Below are 21290 nucleotides of genomic sequence, written 5' to 3'. Positions count from 1 at the left end.
AGAAATTTGTTCTCTGGTTTTAGTGAACATGGCACTCAACACATCTGTTCAGCTTTGTTTGGGCCTCATTTGGATTTTTTTTTAATTAAAATGAATAATGGATAATGTCAATGTGGTGCTAGATGCCAGAATTAACAAAAGGGAAGTTTTCCAAATTCATGCAACATTTGACACAGGGCATTCGCTAATAATGAGTCTAATGAGGGTGTATTCTAGTTTGATCCCAGTTATTGTGTTGTCAATTGCTTCCCCTGCCACCCCCTTAAAAAACCCCCTTAAGATCCCCTACAGTATTTATACATTAAATTACTAACATGGATAGACAGCAGGAGAACCAGAAGGTGCTGTAGTGACCTTTCGGTTGGCCAAAAACAAATCCCTGAAGGATGATAGCAGGATAAAAAGGCCTCTGAAAGAAGCCAGCTGGCCATGTTTGAAAGCCCATCACCAGGCTAATAGGTCAGTGTCGCTGGGGCACAATCTTTGCAAGTGAATGGAAACCGAGACTCTCCAAGGTCCTGGTCTGATCTGTCATCAACCAGCAGTGGGTGTCCGGCCAGTGGTCAGTGGGTCGGCCCATTTGACAAGAGCTTTAAGGAGGGAACGGAGCGAGGGAGGGTGGAGGGAGAGCCAGAGGACAAGAGCGGAGTTGTGTTGCAAGGGCTGATTATGCGTGCTCCGGGGGTTGGTTTCCTGGATGTTGTATTTGTGTTGGAGCGGGTGGCTCCAGGCAGATGTTGCAAATGAAGGAGGTGCTGTTGTGTGTTGACATTGTAGGGGAAAATCATCCTGAATGACATCTGATTGGTGTTTGAAGATGAAATGTTTCCAATGACAGTGAAAAAACTATATTGGACCATCCTTACACTTTTGATATGTGAGATCTATTATTGTATCAAGTACTTTCCAGTAATTCTAGTTACTTCCTCAGAGCTGGCAGCCAGCTTAATGTAAAGCAGACTTAACTGTTACCATCACACTTGACTTGTTCTGAAGACAAAATGATTTGTCACTGTGGGAAGAAAGAAATCTGCTTCGCTCTTGCTCAGTTGCACAGCAAAAAACAAACAAACACAAATGGTGTGTTGCTTTCTCCTTGGTGGATGTGGCACACAATGAGCCTCCAGCTGTGCCTGCTTCCCAAACAAACACCATCCATCTGCCAATGGAGGCACACAGATGCTGCTTCAACAAACATCAGATGACCCTTTTTTACCCTTTTTACCACCTGCACACCCACACGCATTTGGACACCTACAAACACAAGTGAGCACGCACTCATCCCCAACACAAAAGATAAAGCTGTGGACTGATATATGGCCTTGATAATCATTCATGTCTTTGATTACAGGGCTTTGACAGACTTTATGGCTGTATTGTTGAACAGAGATAAAGAAGAATTAGGCTGCTGATAGATCTATGATCTTAAAGAGCTATCTATCTGATTTTATTAGACTTTAATTAGGTGAATTATAGTTCAGTGACACTCATTTGTGTGCGTAAATGTTGGAGGTTTACAACGTGACCTAAATCTTGGATTGAAGATTGACTCATGCGTGGTTTTCTTAGTGTAAAATATTTGCCTCTCACATTTGAAGTATTTGAACTACTATCCCAGTTCTAAGTATTGTTAATGACGCAAGATTGCGGAGATTTTCATAATGTGAAGACGAAAAAAAAAAAAGAAATCAACTTGCACTCGAGGCATTAAAAGTTGCATCATTGCGCAACACAGAGACGAGTTGCAGAACGGGGATAAATCAGTTCAAATCCTCCCTCCTTTCGCTCCTTGTGACTGGTCGGTGCCTGTGTCAGTCAGGGGGAGGGGTGCACCGCAAATTTCTATATGCCTGTATGTCAATTTCAAGAGTCAGATTGCGTTTCCCGTGTGTGGCTGTCAGCAGCAACAAGACTCAGTGGACGTCCACAAGCCTCGATTTGGGATTTGTACTTGATCAGATGAGACGCGCGTCTACCTGCTCACACTGAACCCCATTCTTTCTTTTTTTCTTTTTTCTTTCTGCTATTTTGGATACTTCTGCCACTTAAAACGCATCCACACACTTGAGTCTCGTGGTATTTCTCGCTTTTGAAGTGAGTGTAATAAACAGCACGCCTGAGGGGGAAGACTCACCACAAAACTTTGCACTTTGGAGTTACATCTTTGCAGCGCACATCGCGGTGACTTCATGTGGTTTCTCATCTGACAGAAGCGGATCTTTTTTTTCTTCTTTGGGGAAACTTACAGAAGGCGTTTTTGGGGGAAACATGTCCAGCAAGTGCTCCGCTGTGTTATTGAATGTGCTTTTTCTGGTGCGGGCGCTCTCGGCTCATGAGTGCACGCCGTGTAATCTCCGGACTTGTCCCGCCAAAGCCCCGCACGGCTGTGAGGGTGGCCGGATCCTGGCCAGGGATCCGTGCGGATGCTGTGACCAGTGTGCCCGGCTGGAGTGGGAGCCCTGCGGCGGACAGGACTGGGCGCACGGCTACTGCGCCTTGGGGCTGACGTGCGCCTCTTTCAATACAACAGGAGCAGCCACAATCCCTGAGATTGGAGTGTGTAAAGGTGGGTAGCAGTCTGCTGAGACATTTTTATTAAATCATAAAACGTGTGGCAGTCTTGAGATTAAATGTGCTGTTATTGAGTTATTGAAACAACTCCAGGTGTCAGTCTTTTTGATCCTCTTCCTTGAAGTGGCCTGTGAGCATCACTATTGAAATGTCACTTATGTCCTGACTGCAGTGACTGTGTCGGTGTTTGACTTGTCTCTGGCTGCCTGGAGCAGCTCCCCAGGTCTGATGGGCTCTTGACTGCCAGGAGAGGAGTCATGTTCAGCTGCTCTTTCTTCTGCTCAAAGCTTCATTCACTCTCCGGTCAGAAGCATGACAATACGTTTGGCAGTAGTGAGTTGGCACCAGTTTACACTTCAGCTTTAGTAGATCCGTTTCCATTTGCTTTACAACTAAAAGAGAGATTCATAAAAAACATAGGGATTGAGCTCAGACAAAACTGACTGTGTGAGGGCAAATTATTATTACTTTATCAATGATGATTCTGGGCTTGGAATCCACAGTAATTTAATAAAATGTCTGTATTGTTGACACCAGTGTGTGCCTCAGCGATGTAATGGTTTGAAAGCACGATTACAAAAGTCTTGTTCCAGTAAACGCACGATACCATACTTCAATGTTCCTGCCAAGCAGAGCTGAGCTGTTACACGGTGGATGTGCTCATTTTACGCACTATTTGAGCAACTTTCTGTACTTCAAAGAAATGTGTAAGGTGTTGGGTTCCTCGCAGTGAATGAAGGTAAGAAGCAGTAGCCTTCCCCTGAGGAATCATTAACCGCTGTGAGGACCCCCCCGCACCCCCCCCCTAGCCCCTTCACCTGCACTGTGTCCAGGCCTGTTTTTGAATGATTGAAAGGGACTGACAGCACTAAAGGAGAGTAAGCAGCTCTCAGTGGGTGTCTGGATCCCCCTGACCCTGCCTTCCCATCATCCTCTATGGGGTGGTCCAAGTCATGGCTCCATGAGGGTTTTTCAAAGGGGTCTCAAGCCTCAGGTCATCCCGGGAGACGCTACTGCTGATTGTGCCTCGTGTACAGGTTAGGCTGGCGTCTGGAGGGCATCTCCTCTGCAAATTAACAGCTTTGGAAACGAATGGGAGACCTAATGGCTCCTCTGATTGAGTCGTGCCTCTGGTCCTGTGGCTCCAGGGGTCTCGGAGCATGCTGCTGACCCCTAAATCAGACACACGTACACACACAATCTCAATATCCCAGAGGGTTTTGGTGGGGGTAAATCAACACCTCCCAGTGTGTTTTCAGGGGCCACAGTAGGCAGGCTGCTGGAGGCTGATCCCAGATTTCCCTCCTCAAGCTGCAAGGGTCTTAAAGTGATTAGACTCGCAATCAAGAGTAGGGGGTAAATGTTTCCGTTTTCTGATCCCCCTGCTTTTCTGCTCACAGTTTTGATTTTCTGGGTGGCCATAATCTATTAGTGTGCAACGATCTCACAACACAGGTGATATGTTGTATATTATATAAGAGGTATGTCTTGGTACAGTGTCATCACTCCTAAAATAGATCAAAAGTAATTGCATGCATACAAGAAATAGTTTTCAGAAACAGCTTTTACAATACCGGTGATGTTAAAATCAATTATTCTCATAAAGGCGTTAAAAACTGAAGCTGATAAAATATCTAAAAAAAAAAAAAGTTAATCAAATGTTGCAGTTTCAGGTTGCAGGTTGAGTCTGTTGGAGATCTGGTTAGTACACAGACACCTGCTCCAGGTCATCTAGGCTTTCACCTTATCATATTTGCTTCAGCGATCAGCCCATCAGTCAAGTGAAATCGTTCAGTCTTCACAGCGAAATGATTTGTTTTCATGTTCTCATTGTACTCTGGTGTCTGTCCTCTCACGCCGAGCTTCCCTGTGCTCCAGAGGTACTTAACATACCATGTAACAGAATGTCTGTCTTACAGGGACGCTATGTCCACTGCACTCCTTGACATGCCTTCTACTGTTCCCTTCCTCTGGTATTATCTAATGTTTCAAAGACTTCCTTTTTAGCTCGCTATCAGCCAGAGGGCCTCTAGAGGTCAGCTTTCCCATCCTGGCCCTGGATGCCAAGACAAGCAGTCTCAGTGGCTGAGAGAGGAATCCCCTGGGATAAAGCCATAGACCTTGGCTTGAGTCATGCCAGGGCAGATAATAGAACAAACTAGGCTGACAAGGGTCAAGCAAAAAAATGAGTAAATGAGACAATTTCTTTAGTGTCCTGCTTTTAATTAATTGTTTTGACTTCCACCTTGTCTGCATGCCAGATTTAGCACCCCTCACACAGACAGGCACCCCTGCCACCAGAACCTCAAAAAGAAAATACCCTCCCAGGCACAGGAAAGCCTCTGGATGGAAAAAATGTGGAGTTGAGGATCATTTTAAGGTGAAAGGAAATCACAGGGAAAGTTTCGGTGTGGTTTATTGAAAAGGCCGCTTGTGCTTTGCCAGTCTCACTGGCCGTCTGGGAGAGCTATTAACAGCACAGGCTGGCTCAGGCTAAAGGTAGTATTACCTTCACCTCTTCCACTGGCTGGTGTTTAGTGGAGTGCGTGAGCATCGTGCATCACCAACGAGTCTTCCACAAAACCAACCTTAACTTGAGGAAAGTGTTTCGCAATGATACTTTCTTCTGCAGTCACATGGATTTGCTTCAACAGTGAAATTTATTACAGTAAGAGACCGGCTTTACCCCATAGTAGAATATCTGTTTTAAATTAATATGGATCAACATATGTGTTTTATTAGATTTACAGTATAAAAAAAACTTTTTTTCCAGTCATCCGATTATTCTCTCTTTGCCTCCCTAACTGAGAATGAAAAGGATATTCATATTAAGGGGCTTTGTTTCAGGTAGTATAGCTATAATAGTCAAATAAATACACTATGAGGTACTTCTGTTTATATTGGATAGTTAGACATTTTTGCGTTTTCCTCCGGTGCATTGTTCTGGTGTGTAGCTGTTTGGAGAAGAAAGCCAGAGTATTATGATAAGCTCCAATCACGCTTCCACACTGTCGGTTAAGGCCTGGGAGCTAAATGCTTGGGAAGGGGTTACTCAGTGTTACAGCTTGTCTCATCCTGTTTACTCTGTTGCCACTCTTAGTGCGCTTGGACAACTGTGAAGGAGGGTAATTTGGGGGTATATATGTGTGTGTATTCATGCATAGTGTGAAAGGAACGCTATGGTTGATGTGTATGTTGGGGTGCTTTAATCCCAGGGTTTTGGTACTGGTTCAGCTCACACGGCAGTAATGGGACACATCACTCCCTCGTACATTCCTTCCTATGGTTTCCTCCAAGTTTGGCTAATCTTCACAGTGCCTTCTCTCGGGGGTAAAGCTCACTCTGCGAAGGAACAATATGTGGGTATGGTGCAAGTGGCCTCGGTACAGACGGGGCGTTCCAGCAGCCAGCAGAGATGGAAACCCTGGGAGGGCCCCATGCTGTGGAACAAAAGCAAACAAATGGGCTCAATGGCTAAAGTAGCGTGGCACGACGAGGAGGGAGGAGGGGTAGCAGCCCAGAAATACACTGGTCACTTCACTAACCATGGTGCCAGGACAATGTGTTGCAACAGAGGCTATAAGCTGACTAACCCTTCAGCACTTCTGGGAAACAAATCTCAGTCTCTGGCACATTTTCTTTGTGTTTATGCTTTGTCCAGCATCTGATTACTCATTGGTAAAATAGACAAATCAATCCAAATGAGAAGCTCCTGTTCTTTTTTTCCTAATGTCCTCTGTTCTTTCTGTTGTCCTCTGTAGTGCTCCCTGAGAATCCAGAGGCAGGCCTGGAGGATGAGCGCTGCCCCCTGATGACAGGCTGCGACAGAGCTGGAGGTCAGTGCGTGTGTGATGCCCGTCACTCCTGCTTGGGCACTTTCACCTATCCAGACCAGGAAACCTGCATGAAGGCCAGCAAGTCAGGTGAGCCCCCTCTTCCATATTATATATATATATATAAAAACACAGATGCATGCACACATGCACAGAATCTGAGTCAGAGGGAATAATGCTGTCCATTGAGAGGAGCTAATCCATAACAGATGTGGCTCTAAGGTGACTAATACTACTTACATATCATAGTGATGACACACATGCTAAGGCTTTGTCTAGCGGTTCTCCTTTCACCCTAGAGTGGTGCCATTGTCTGTGACTCATTGATGATTGTGGTTTGTGTGTGTGTGTGTGTGTTATGTGTGTGTGTGTGTGTGTGTGTGTGTGTTATGTGTCCACGCCTGGTTTTCAGAGGGACGCAGGCACGATCACCGGGAAAGGCACAGAGAGAAGTATGTGGGACCATCCAACCCGGCCTGCATGTTCTCTGGGTGTAACCTGACCGCTGAGGGTTGTGTGTGTGAGTCTCAGAGCTGCCACCACCACTTTGCCTACATCAACCGCAGCCAGTGCCAGGAAGCCGCAGGTAACCTTCACATGACCTACAACTGGTACTGACAACCACACAGCAGCCGACCAGTAGCTTTACTCAGCTCAAGTTATTTTGTGTTAAGATGTGGAGGTTTATACCTGAGTCTGAAATAGATTCTGCAACTACAGTTACTTTTACATGGCAGCCCATGCTTATTATATATATAAGCTTTGACTGCTTGTTCTTCTTACCCCTGAGTTCAACACAGAACTCCTTATGTCCCAATTTATTATGTGTTTTGATTTTAAGCAAAGGGAACCTTTAAAGTTGAAGTCCTTTATAATATTTGCATGGAGTCACACGTGTGATGCTAACTGTGAAAGCTCAACAGACAGATAATGCACAGCACCTCCTGTGTTGTGTTCAGCGAGTGCGAAAAGTAAAGGAGGAGGAGGAGGAGAGAGGGAGGGCAAGACTGATGTCATGAAAAGAAAGCAGGGAGGAAAGATGTTAAGAGTGAAAGGAAGAAGGTGTGAATCTGACTGACAGAGGAACAAAAAAACAGAGAAAGGATCTGTTACAATCTCGAGATTGATGATGGAAATAAAGCCGAAAATCCTCACAGGCCTTGAGGTGTAAATGTATAAGAGTGTAAGATGAATGCTTGCCCTGTGCAAGAGGTTAAAAAGAGGATCATTTGAATTATTTGAGCGAAAACAAGAATGTGTGTTTACCTCGGCTGTCTCTGCAGTCTCCCTGATTGACACTTCTAGGTGAAAAATGTTATTGGCACGCAGAGATTAGTTTCCTCATTTGGATTGCGGGGTGTCTGCTAGATAGACGAGTGCTAAGTGGTGGCTGCCTCCTGAGTGACATTTGTAAAACTGAACAGGTCTGCCACTGAGTGAACTCACTGAACCTCTGTGTATGCTGGGTAAACCTCATCACCTTCACTGAATACGCTCTTCAGAAAACTGGAAAAGTAAACCTGAATAAAACTGGTTCGGTGCTGTAGTGAACAGATTAAGAGGCAAATCATGTGACTGACTGCTTGTGTTTTTATCCACATGTTGCTCTCATTTGACTCAAGGTTCTCTCTCTCTCTCTTTCTCTTTCTCTCTCTTCGCAACCGACATTTCAGATGATGAACAGCTCTTAAGGAACGTGCCATGGAAACATATTTTAGATTATTTAGTCTGCCAATAACAGAGGTTACTACAGAGCATGTCTTGAGCCATTTACTCAGTAAATCCCACAGGAAGTGTGTTCATCAAACATTAGACTGTTGTGGGTGTATCATTGAAGTCCAGTTTTACTATGAAAGATCTACTGTTTGTCTTCAGTGTAACTCTCTCAAAACCTGACCCCAACAGATGACAGTTTTAAACCAGTGAAAACTGTAAACAACATTTTTCAGCAGCTTATGAGTTCTCACTGCAACACACACAAACACACACACACACACACACCCACACCCTTGTGATGGCCCCTCATTAAGTAAGACCAGGATGTGTGTCTGTTATGTCTTCGAGTATGCATGCGCATGTGGAAAGATGCACACTCGTTTCCATGTGTTTATATACCATCACGCGTGTGATGAGACTATATGTGAGCATGCGTGTCTGCGTCTGTGTTTGTGCATGTGTGTGTGTGTGTGTGTGATTATTATCTTGTTTGTGTAGATGTCTCGACAGAGATTTTCCTTTGTCTGTCGTTAGAAGGGACTTCCTCTGTGACCAGACTGGGACTCTGTGCTTAGGGTCTTATTCACTCAGTCCTGTTGGACTCCATAGAGACTTATGTCCATCAACGGCTTGTTGTCCTGACACAAGCAGTCATTAGATCTGTGCCCTGCCAGTGTGTGAAAGTCTGTAAACCTGCTTTCAGGGCATGAAAGCGGCACTTGTCTTCACATGCATCGGGACATTAAAGCAAATCTTGTTTCCCAACACTTAAAAAAATCCTTCTCACACATCAGCTGGAGCGTAGACTCTTCTGTAAGCTCACACATGGTAACGGTTTGGCCTCTCACTCTCTGTCTGACGCACTCAGCGGGCTTGTCAGTTCAACCCTCTGCTGTGACTCACTGTGATCTGGTAAAACTCAACATCCTTTCTACCTCACCACAGCTGGTGTTCAATCACCTAATGTTACCTTTCGCAGTTTCATCGGGATCCTGTACTCTGCTTGTGTACAAGACGCTGATGTAATTTGGCCGCAAACACTCAATCAGAAGCAACATGGTGTGCCAGACGTATTACCCACATGTCAGGGAAAGAGGATGTGATAAGTGTAGGAGAGGGAGGGGGAAGGCAGACACAGGAAGATAGGAAATCATAACACGCCATTTTGTTGAGGTATTTGTGTCAAGTACAGGCCCCAGGGTCTTTGGAGGGTGGTGTTTGGTAATTCTACACTCTAGGATGGTTTACATATTTCATTCACGATAAGCCCCCTAACTGCTATTTTAGAGGAATTCCCCTGATGTTGCTCACTGACAGGAACAGGCAACATCCATTAACAGAGTGTTTAGGTGATTCATACATACTGGCATCACTTAATACTAACATTTCCTCAGAAATAGTGATAGTTGAAAACCAAAGCTATGCTGAAGCAGTCAGCATAGCAGGGTATAAAATCTACTCACAGGCATGTGGAAGTTCACAGGCGGTTCATCAGACGAGGAAGCAGTGCCCACTATGATGCCATTGCACAAACTGACCATGCTCCCACAAATTTACTTGCCCACCTTTGCCACCTCCGTCCTGTCTCTCTCTGCGCTTGTGAAAGGACTGTTAGTTCTGCTCGGCTGCAGCCTCTTTGTGGCAGAGCTATTACTGACCGAGCCAGACCACCACTGGCTGGCAGGGGCGTGAGACGTCTCAGCGTTTGTGTGTCTGTGTGTCGTCTGCAGGAAGCTATGGCCTCTGTTGTACCCTGCAAGCTGCTCGTGTGTGGGTAGTGATTTCAAAGGGGGGTAACAAAACTCTTGTGTGGTGACTGAAACAAAGAACTTCCCTTAAAGGCATTTTGGGATTGCTGTCAGCCCACTCACTACTCATGGTCAGCCGCTAACCAAACCAGCCAGCATTAGGCCAGCAGGAAAAGCCAAGACACACATTCACATGAAGGTTTAGACCATTCCTGCATGTCCAGCTCTAACCCTCACTCCATTCACTAAATCTAGACCTAAAGCCTCAGCTTATTGACCCAACCATAACCATTAACAAATCAAAGACACTCTGACTGCATCCTAAGCCAACCCCTGTTGTTCCCAGGCACATTTCTCCCATCATCAGCCATTCTTTTCCCGTTTTTTTCCCCTGAAAGGGAACAGATCCATATGGCCAAAATCCATACATAACTCTGGCTTCTTCCACAAGTTATGCAACATCTTTCTACACCACAGGCCCCCCGTAGATGTGTTTTCTAAATTTGCTTGGGCTAAGTGGTTTTTTAAGTACTTGAGTGACAGTACATGTGACAACTGTTCAGTTATGTTTCCCCGAGCAGTCTATGCTCACCCTTTTCATATGCATTTTGTGGTAGATGTAGCGATACTATATCATGACCATGCATGCTGATCTCTGTCTGAGGGACAGGCCCCTTAGCCAGACAGAAGTCCCGCAAACTCTATGTCATTGGCCTAATCCTATTGACCATGTGACAGCAAGGAAAGGGTGTGTTTCACTGGAATGCAATGTACACTTACTATGCACACACACACAAAAACACATACATGAAAAGTCTATGTGCAAATGTGCACCTACATGTGGACATTCTTATTACCTCATCCAAACATGCTCATTCACAGCTGCCGCAGTGTTACTTAGGACACTGAGATCACGTTCTTCCAATACAAATATTTAGCCAAAGAGCGAGAGAGCAGGACGTGCAGGCAGCAGATGCCGACCTGCCGACTGCTGCGTGCTTACCTCAAGCTTCTGACCATGGTGTGAAGTTCCCACCAAGTGTTTCTTCCCGGTGACCCTGTCTATGCCTTTTGGCCTGGACCCCCTCCCAGACCTGCTCCGCGGTCCTCACACATATACTCACACACGCTGACACACACAGTGAACAATGCTGACTTTCTCAGCTGTAACTGCTGGTGGGCACTGGGCCAGGCCCCCACGGCTTTACGTGAGAGACGGCCCTGATGTGTCCCTTTGCGGAGCAACTTTATAAAACCTGAGGACAGACCAGAAACCCACGGAGGGCAGCTGGACTGAGACAGCTTTGTTCTCTGCTGACTTGCTTCCAAGTCAGTCGGTGAACAGAACTCACATTGTGCGCTTTTTCCATGAGTAAACTCAGGCTGTCAACACAGCCTCCTCTGCCTGGCCGAGCCGCTCTGGTTCGGGGAAAGACTGCGCTCCTTGTACTGGAGCCTGAAGAGAAGAAAAAACCCATTTAGATAGGAGGTGTTTTTCTTTCTTCAATGAGCTGCTGAGATGCCAGAAATATGTATTGTTAACAAAAGAGACTATTCTGTGGTAATGAAGCAATTTCCGGATCCCACCTCTTCCAGACCAGCGTCAGGTGTGTGTCTTGTGTCCGTGTATTGTCGCATTGAGGTTAAAGGTTTTCCATTCATTGTCATCTTACAGTGCTGTCTAATCTGCAGAGAATTTATCAAGCATACCAAAACAGGTTTTTTGTGTTGTGCAAGCTGGAGTATGGCCACCATTGTGATATGGAGATTGGTTCAGTGGTTGCTGACTCACTAATTACATCCATTTATGCTCAGAGATAGAACACAAACAGCACAGGATAAAAACCATTTGCTGCTGACTTTTTCCATCCTCCCTGTCTGCCTATTGTGCTTATAAATGTGCCAGCAAGAAAATTATATTAATTGGAAAGGGTTGGACCATTTCCATGGATGGATACAATTGTATTCATTAGAATGACAATAGTATGTCTGCCAGCTGCTTTTCCCAGCGCACTCTAACCCCAGCCATTATAACAACTGAAAGAGTAATCAGCCTTCTCTGGGATACATACAATACACAGAAAGTGTTTTTCAGTGCAGAACATTGTGCAAGATCGTCCCAGGGTATTTTCTATGGCTTTAAACACTGTGAGGTTTTCATATGCAAAACCAGTCTTCAACTGAGCAGCAGCAGACAGCGTTAGACTTTATTGGAAGTAAAACATTCGCCAATCAGCGTTTCCAACTGAAGTTTATTTAACTCCAGCACAGGAATTAGGCCATAAAACGTTAAAAGGGTAGTAGCCTCCCTTAATTCGGGGGTTTTCCCCTCATTTTCTATGACACTATTCAGCTACGGAGTTTATCAATGAGAGCTTTGTGGCGGCCCTCACTGTTCCCAGGTTGCTTGAGTAAACAGTACAGTACAGATACCTCACACTCCTGCTCTATTTATCTGGAGCCAGAAAAAAATCCACATTTCCCTTATCCTCAATTTCATCTGTCAGAAACGTTACCCCCACCCACCAAAATACAGCAGTCACAGTCAGTCCCGCTCCTTCGTGTTTATTCTAAGTCAGGTAGACATCAAACGGCTACTTAAGCTGCAGTGCCAGCAGAGCATCAGGTCAGACCAAAGACTTCATATGGGTGAGAATATACAGTACGACTAAGAGGTCCAGCTCAGGAGTTGAGTACTGGCAGAGTAGAACCATTATCAGGGGAAGTATACGTCTGGACCCCGAACTGCTCACTGGTTCAGTTTCCCCATCTTGTGGCAAAACCCAGAGTGATCAGCTTACGGGTCTTCAAATGTCAGGGATGAGGCACATCCTCTGAGAGACTCGTGTTGCGTTGTGGAGCCAGCACCAGTCTGGGAAGACCATCAACAAAACTCAGCTTCTGGAAACAGTACCAAAACCCTAAGCGCTGTTACGCAACCAGCCTGTATCATTCCCTCTCCTCAAAAACCATATGTATGCAAAGATTGTCAAGTATCCCGAATAACTAAATCATAATCAATTTAATTTAACGTTCTTATAAAGCAGTGATTTGTTGACACAGCTTCTCCTTTAAATGTCAGTGATGATTTAAATTATTATGTGTAATTATCAGATTTTCCTCATTCTCATCCATAATTTCTGTGCTAGTTAATGCTGCCTTTCCACTCTTCCTCTCAGCTGTCAAAGAGCTACAAAGTGTGTGTTTATGGTGCTTTCAGCAGGGGATCTGGGGAATTACTTAGTGATTGACAATTATAGGACAGGACTTGAGTCTGCCCTCCCCGATCCTTCTCTTCTGCCTGCACTGTATACATTACAGTGACACTGAGAACCAAAATAAACACGTCCTTTTGGTTTGGGTAATCCAATCTTTGTAAGGTAGCTACTGTTCTCATACAATGTACAGAGGGGCGCACCACTTTTCTTTTCCTGAACTGGCTCCAAAATACACCCCTGAGCCCCTAGCCTAGATTTTCAGTACCCCTGCCCCCTTTCCCCCCTAACAAGGGGTATCAGAGCTATTATGTTGGCTCTGCCAAATGCATAGACAAACACATCGTGGTATGCTAAGTGAAGGGGAGATTCTACACTGGCAAGAAGAAAAGCTCTGTTGAAGGTTGGCTGGTATTAATGGTTGGTTTTAGAGCGTGAGGGGCTGTTTGGATTGTGAGCCAGTCGAGCCAGGGTGGGTGGGATCAGAGGCCCCATAGACAGGATATGCGGAGAGCCTTGTCGTGTCTAGAGCGCCACTCTCACTTCTCTGACAGGATGCTGTGAAGCTGTCACGGGCTGAAGTGGGGATCTGATGACTGTGTACAGAGTTTGTGTTAGGTGACTGTGTGAACTCAGCTTTTAGACCGTAACACGAGTAGCGCTGCTCTAAAGTGGCTCAACTGACACGACAAGGAGGTGGCCCTCACACACACACACACAGACACACACACACACACACACACGTGCAAGCACACTCCTTCCTTTGCAAGAGCAGTGTGGTCACTGCCAGAGCCTCCAGCAGTTGAAGGTGGTTACTGAACGTATGAATGATGAAAAATTAAAAAGATCTGTACTTGTCATTGCCTTTGCATACACTGTATGCTGCATATACTCCTGTATGATAACGTGAATGTGTACCTATGTCTATGTGTTTCAGAGGAGCTGAGGTGTGCTGGGGTGACGTGTCCTGCTCTGCAGGTGCCCTCCTGCCCCAAAGATTCAGTCCTCACCAAGAGTTACACGCCCCCTGCTGGTTGCTGCCCCTCCATACTGCCCCAGTGCACTTGTGACCTCCGTGCCTGCCACAAGCCCCAGTGCCCGAGCGGACAGCGCGCCGTGCCACTCAGCCAGGCCAGCGGTCAGCCAGGAGACTGCTGTGATGTCTTTGAGTGCCAGAAAGGTGATTACGCTGAGCAGCACACTACACGATCTGTTTTTCGATTGGTCTCCCACTGGGGGTAGAAATGGCACAGTTGGTGTGAGATTCATCGCCTTTTGAGGAAGCAATTATTTTCCTCAGAGTAAGGCTTTCCTCCCTGCTGACTAAATGTCCACAGATGAAAAGGAAAGTTGCTGATTGGATAATTACTGTTGGGTTGTTTATCAGGCTTGGCCAACGCCTCCCAGGGTTAAGACCATGGTTCAAAGACATTTTGTCAGGGGTGTATCCATAAATATTTCTAATGCCTGAAGGGACATTAAATATAATGGATCCTTTAAAGCAGATTGAAATATACTTGTGCACCATTTTCTCACCTGATGAGAAAGAGGTAGAGGAAAGACGAGTGAGAGAGAGCAGATGTTGATCATATAAAGAGACCTCAGCTCTCTCTGACGTGGTCCAGAAGCAGCCAGGAGAGTCAGGAAGGCAGGGAGGGGACCTGTGGTATTGGTCTGTTTACTCTGCGCTCCCAACAAATATTCGCTGTTTTACCAACAGAACAAATTCCCATTCTGGCCCCTCCACATGCATAAATGAGCGCCGTGTCCCGGAATTAATGGACTTAACGAGCCCAGTGACCAGAAAAGTGCTTAGGCTATGAATTTGCTCAACAGAAGTGCAGTGTCAAAGGGTTCCTGTCTGGTCACACATCCAAAGGGAAAAGGTTCAACAGTTCATTGATGGGAATGCTTTTTATGTCCTCCAGTCTGCCAGTGGGGAGGGTAATCGAGTCCGGCAGGCCGGCGGGGGCTGAATGGCAGCCGTGGGGGCCATGGGATCAGTGTTTTGATAACAAGTGTCTGCTGCTCTTTGGGCCTGGGGCTTGATGCCTTTTGTGCTGCCCCTACCGTCCGTTAGGCCTGCATGACTGCGTGCCGTGTCAGAAAGCTTCATAGACAGGGACATGGAAAAGGACACACACTAGTCACCTTTCCAGTCCTGCAGAGGCCCGCAAAGCACTAGCAACAAATACTATATTGTATACATGTAAAGGCTTTCAAATTCCATACTTTCTCTAATGGAAGACACTATTGCAGGCCCCCATATTGTGCCTTGGTGTCTGGTTTATACTGATTAACTTGTTTCCACTGCCCACTTGGCTGAGCGCTCATATTCAGTCAGGGTCACTCTGTGCAGTGACAACAAATCCCACCTGTGTGTTTTGGCCTCCATCGTTGGTAGACTCTTTCCACTGTTGGTTGGAGAACGGCTGTAACTGGCTGGCAAACCAAACCTGGCAACACCCCACTGATCTGATGTCATCAGATGTCACAGATAATCCTGTTTGATCGTGTTTAGCTGTGGTCTGCTGTTTATCAACACTTTAGCTGGCACATATTCTGCATATGTCCCCTGGATGCAGCATCAGGTTCAGGACTGCAATGTTCTTTTTGAGATCGTACGGTGAGATCACCACACTGACGGTTCAGTTCAGATAGAGTTTGTTCTAAACATACAACTATGTTCTCAGAGATTGATGAATGGTTATGTTAGTGACGTAAGTCACTAGTAAGTTGAACTATTTCTATATCGTCTTTTAATCCCGTCGTCACTATTATTCTCTGAGAAAAGTCATGTTTTCCTCTGGTTTTGTCTGTTTGCCTGTAAACCACAAGACGCACCAGTATGACAGCCCATTATGAATGATTGAAACATGCTTAGGGTCATCCATTTCCACGTCCAATCTTCATCTCAATTTAGAGAAGACTGAACATCACAAAACATGACTGGAATTTAGCCTCTGTGCCGCAAGTTGTTTTAGGGATTACCGCTAACAAACACTGCGGAAATCACACGTGAGCATCCCCTCATGTGACTTCCTATTGCCTCTGTGAGCGTTAAAAAACGTTGCCATGCCTTTTGATTTCGGCCAACTAAAGTACTTATTGCATTTTCTCTGCTTGGTTTTGCTGCACGCGAAGCAGGATGGCAGGAATACTGAGAGAAAGGGGCCGGAAGAATTCAAACAGAAAAATGGCAAAGAGAGAAAGAGAATAAAAGATCAACAAATCCCCGCTCTACTTTCAACTCTGTTCGCCCACCTGCTTTGTATTAGAGTGCAGGGCTCGTTGTCGAGAGGCATGGGGTCATCGGCGCAGACACTTTGAGTCTGCACTCAAAGGCATGGCGTACAGATGCCGCCGTAACCTCCACTCTCATTTGTAGAAACCGCAGGCCCCCACATCTGTTTGCATCTGTGCAATACATTTACTCGTCTAACTAGTGTAGCTACTCCTCTGACTCTGAAGACTTTCTTACATAACCACATTGCCTCACTTCCCTCATGTTGGAGTGTGTTTGATTAAAAGTTACTGTGTGGTTACTTAAGATCTTAGAATGATGAGTCACACAAACCACTGTGGTACAGCTGAATGTGTAATCTGGCATTACCATAGAGATGTCATGTTGTAATCTTCCTGGTCCTTTGGCTACAAAACAGACACCATTAATTTTCAATACTTAATCATATTTGTTTCATTTTGAGTAAATTGTTTTAACCTTTTTTTTAATTTTTATAAACTCATACATTCTTGCATGGTTTCACACACTTCAAGTGCCAAGTGTGCAACAGGCAGATCAAGGTTTTCCCATACGTATTCTTGCTTTACTGGTCCCGTCTGTCTACACACACCAGGCCTTGGTTTTATAAGGGTGCCGTAACTAAGCTAATTTTATTAAATAGTAGAGGGACAACTAAAAGAAGTCCGAAGTGTTTGGATGCTTTTGGGAAAGGCTCGCCAGAGCATTGATTTACTCCACCTGCCACTAGCACACTGAGCCCAGATTCTGCCAAAGCCTCAGACCCACTAATGTTTTCTTTTACTCTGCAGTGCAAGAGTCCAACGCCTTTTCAAGACTTGATAGATCCCTGTGAAATTCCTCCTCATGGACTTGGCTTCATTGTCTGATAAATGCCATTCCACCCCACGGGCTAAACCTCAGCCATAAGTGTCGACCTCAACACCATTTGGTTCAGATAAACATTTCCATCAATAGAAGAAAATGAATGGATGTTTATGAATTTGTAATTGATTGTATACAGTTGTTGAATTATCTCACTGATCAAGCTTGACATTTGTGATTAAAACCTGCATTTTCTTCGGTCATATCGTCAAGCGGAGAAAATTCTTGTGTTAATCTTTGCCAAATGTGATGGACACCTGACCGAGCACAGTGCCCTATTCATCAACCGCAGAGTGTGTTAAGCATTATCATCCCCACATGGTGTTGAGTTTATGGTTTACAGCATCTGTCTGATTATTAGTTTCGTCGTTCTTCTCCCTCTAGTGTCTCCCAAATGTGTCCACAATGGGAAGGAGTTTTCCGAGGGAGAGGTGTACCGCATGGACCCCTGCTGGCTGTGTCAGTGCCGCGGTGGAATCTCATTCTGCTCCAAGGCCGAGTGTGCTGAACTGGACTGTGAAAACTTCTACATTCCTGAGGGCGAGTGTTGCCCTGTCTGCCTCGGTATGTGCTTTTATTTTTTATTTTACCATTATTTTCTTAGGATATGGCAAACATTGCAGTATTAAACCTGTGAGATTCTGATTTAGCTGTGTGTCTGAAGATTTAACTCACTGGTGACGTGGCATCGATGAGAAGGCCTGTGCGGCCAGTTGGCAGAGTGCAAAGTAGATGCAGGAAAGTTAGAGGTGATATTAAAACCTAACTTGCCCGAAACTTACCTCTAGTGACCCTACCTTAATGGCTTCCTCTTATAACCAGCTTCCACAGTTGTTAACATACCTGGAGGTGCACTATGAAGCCATTTCTCTTTGAGAGTGCACAGCTTGGCTTTGTAATATCTGGCTCTGGCTTAATAGGGGGTTTTGCTCGCAAAAACACATGTGCTCAAAACCAGGTAGAGAGCTCTGATGTGAAGATTGTTGAAAAAAAATTGGGGTTGCAGCGCATATGGCAACCACATTACAGTCTGCCAGAAGCCAGTGGATGGAGACCGTTTTGGCCTCTCCTTGCCTTGACTACAGTTGATCGGGCACATGAAGAGAAAGTAGAAAAGACAAACACTGCATAGGAGATCATGTTAGCTCAGAGTTGGAAATACACCTGGAATATGCAGGCGTTGAGATGGTATGGAATGCTTTCATCTTTTTCTCATGGAAAGCTGCTCTTACTTACTCCATGGCTCACTGCGGAGAACATTGGCTGTAATACTCTTAATCTGGATTAAGAGATGTATTTAAGGTTACCTGGTGATTATACTTGTGAAGCTGTACTAATCAATATTTTTAAGTTAGCAATAGATCAAATGACTGACAAATAAATGATCAAATGAAATGTTTAATGTGAAAGGTTGTTGTTGCTTGTGATTAATGGGATCAGCCCATGACTTTACTGTTTTGGCTCATGCTTACCACTCTCATCAGTGCTGGGTGCATCATTATTCTCATCAGGGACAGGGAGCTGCTTTCAGTAAAAAAAATCAAAACAAAACAACACTGCGGGTGCCCTGGTAGAGTGTGTGTGCCCCATGTATCAAGGCTGAGTCCTTTCCATAATGGTCCAGCTTTTGGTCTGGGCCCTTTGCTGCATGTCATCCCCTCTCTCTCTACCTTGCATTTCCTGCCCATCTCTCCAGCTGTCACTGTTAATAAAGCAACAAAAGGAAAAAAAAACAATCCACTCTGTTTTCCCACCATCAGACAAAGTTAGCAACTAGCTGGTGAACATAGTGCAGTATTTAGAGATATTTTCTAAATGGCGGAGACTAAAAGCAGAGCTCAGATTTGTCAGATCCCCAGAAATGTGACTACAAATAAATGCTATAGTTGCTCTTTATCTGCTGGGTAATAATAGATCAATTTGTGTCCTTAGGGACCAAAAATTAAATAAATGTAGGTTTAATTATAGATTTCAGATTTCATTATTTATGTTATATGGTACATTTATATTATATGTATTTACAAACTAGGGCTTATTTCAATAATGAGATACAATTTATGGAGAAATATGATACCAATTAATTCACATATTTATTCACATGTATAAATATAAGGACAACAGGAAACTTTCAGGGGAAGATTAGTTGATCTTTGGAGAGAATTCTGTTGGCTGAAATCGATTTGATACATTGTAACCCCCCCTCCGCCTCCCAGCGGGAAGATCATTTCAACATATTTTGGATCTGCCCGACCATCCGGTCAGACCGGCAGGAAGCAATATGAGTGATAAAGAACATCTTTGGGGATTGAGTTGTCTGCTCCTCTACAGTGTATTTTGACAATCTTGCAGCTCATTTATTGATGCAAGACAAATATCTATTAAAGATACTATTAGTTGCAAGCAATAAAGCTGTAAGAGGCAAATGACCAAGCCTCCAACAAAGACCGACTGGATAGATATTGTGACTAATGCTTAAAGTATGCTAAATCTACAGCTTGATACATTTTTACAATACTGGGAAAACGTATTGTGATTGTGTCCTCATGGGATAATTCCTGAGCCATTATTCCGTGCCAATAAAAACTGATCTGGAGAAGCTTTGTCAAGCATGTGAAATTACTAAATTATAATCTTGGCTTGGACTTGTTTTAACAGAAAGTAAACTGGAAGATGTTATCACTTTTAGCATTATGGGAATTGGAGGCTTTAGGGTTTTTGGAGCTTGACCTGTACTGGAAACAAAAGAATAGTCATATGTGGACCTGTACTGCATCACCTGTTTTTCCTTAAATCTGTCACTCATGAATCCCCAGGTTAATGGAGTTACAAAGTTTCATTAAAAGGGTCATGGTGCAGCATACGTGAGGTGTACACAATGACAGAAAGAGGGCGAGAATAGGGAAGAAAAAAATAGATCCTGTTCAGGTTAATTACAGCCACATGGACGGAACCTCAGCAGCCAAAACTCGGGTGTGATCTGATAGGACTCCTGTGCACAGTATACACTACACCCTCTCTGCCTTTGAGACACATTGAGTAAGCCACACCAAACATACAGACACACAGAAATACAAACACAACTATGTTTCACACCGACATACAGAGAGAACGCTGGGACCTCCTTTTTACCAGCCTCTGTTACCAATAAACAGAGTAACAAAAACAATTAAAACTGTTTATAGTAAATAAAAAATACGACTCTCAGAGTTGGGCTCAGGCATCTTACGTCACCTCAAGCTAAACAGAATGGTTTCAAAGATTGGCTTTTAAATTGTCCCAAACTTTATGGTTCCTACGTAAAACTAATGGCTACAGATCAAAACATTTTCTTTAAGTGTTTTCTTTGCTTTGGAGTAAAATTTATGGTATTGACCTTTGAGGTCACAGCTAAAACTCACATAGATGACTTCAAGAATCCAGCCAATAGATGAGTGGACACCGTGGAGACCAGCAGTTATGAATGTCCTCATCCTGGCAGTGTTTCCAATGATCAAATCTCACTCGGGACGACACTGCGATGCCCCAAAACTCTGTCTCATTTCAACTTAAATCAGTATGTATGTTGTCACACAGCCAGGGACCTCTCCCCACTTATAAATGTAGATAAGTAATCTAAATTCAACAGTGTTCTCATACATAGCTCCTGGTGACAAGCCAATTTCCATATCTTGTTAACTCCCTCATGGAGTATCCTGCTTCCATCAGCTCTGTCTCCTGTTAATTCAATTACAGTAGAGGAGGTATAAGATACACTGGACTGCAGCTTTTAAATCCCATTCATGGCAGCCAAATTAAACTATATATGTGACTTTCAAAGATTCTCCTCTTATCTTACCCCACAATATTTGTCTTTCTTTCCTCTCAGATGTGGAGTTACTGTCCGTGGACAGCACCAAAGCCAGTTGCTGGGTGAATAATAAACTGCGAGCCCATGAGGAGCAGTGGAAAGAGGACGACTGCACCTTCTGCCAGTGCGTGGATGGAGAACCGCACTGCACTGCTATGGCCTGCAAACAGAGCTGCCAAAACCCTGTCAAGATCCCTGGGGAGTGCTGTCCCTTCTGTGAAGGTACACCGAATG

At 44.6% G+C, this 21290-nt stretch overlaps 1 protein-coding gene across 1 annotated transcript in view; it reads left to right on the top strand.

The window, feature by feature from the left end:
* Positions 1–1824: 1824 nt before the first annotated feature.
* LOC104926559 (cysteine rich transmembrane BMP regulator 1 (chordin-like)) overlaps positions 1825–21290 on the top strand; it is a 31550-nt gene continuing 12084 nt past the window's right edge. Inside the window, exons 1-6 of the mRNA XM_027274681.1 lie at positions 1825–2566; positions 6333–6494; positions 6817–6990; positions 14021–14263; positions 17594–17773; positions 21075–21278. Coding sequence (XP_027130482.1) covers positions 2269–2566; positions 6333–6494; positions 6817–6990; positions 14021–14263; positions 17594–17773; positions 21075–21278 — 1261 coding nt within the window. The 5' untranslated portion in view covers positions 1825–2268. The remainder of the gene's footprint in view (positions 2567–6332; positions 6495–6816; positions 6991–14020; positions 14264–17593; positions 17774–21074; positions 21279–21290) is intronic.

Source organism: Larimichthys crocea, chromosome XXIV (genome assembly GCF_000972845.2).
Source record: "Larimichthys crocea isolate SSNF chromosome XXIV, L_crocea_2.0, whole genome shotgun sequence".
Classification (NCBI taxonomy): Eukaryota; Metazoa; Chordata; class Actinopteri; family Sciaenidae; genus Larimichthys; species Larimichthys crocea.
The sequence above is the reverse complement of the archived record's forward strand: the minus strand, read 5'-3'. Positions and strand labels throughout refer to the sequence as shown.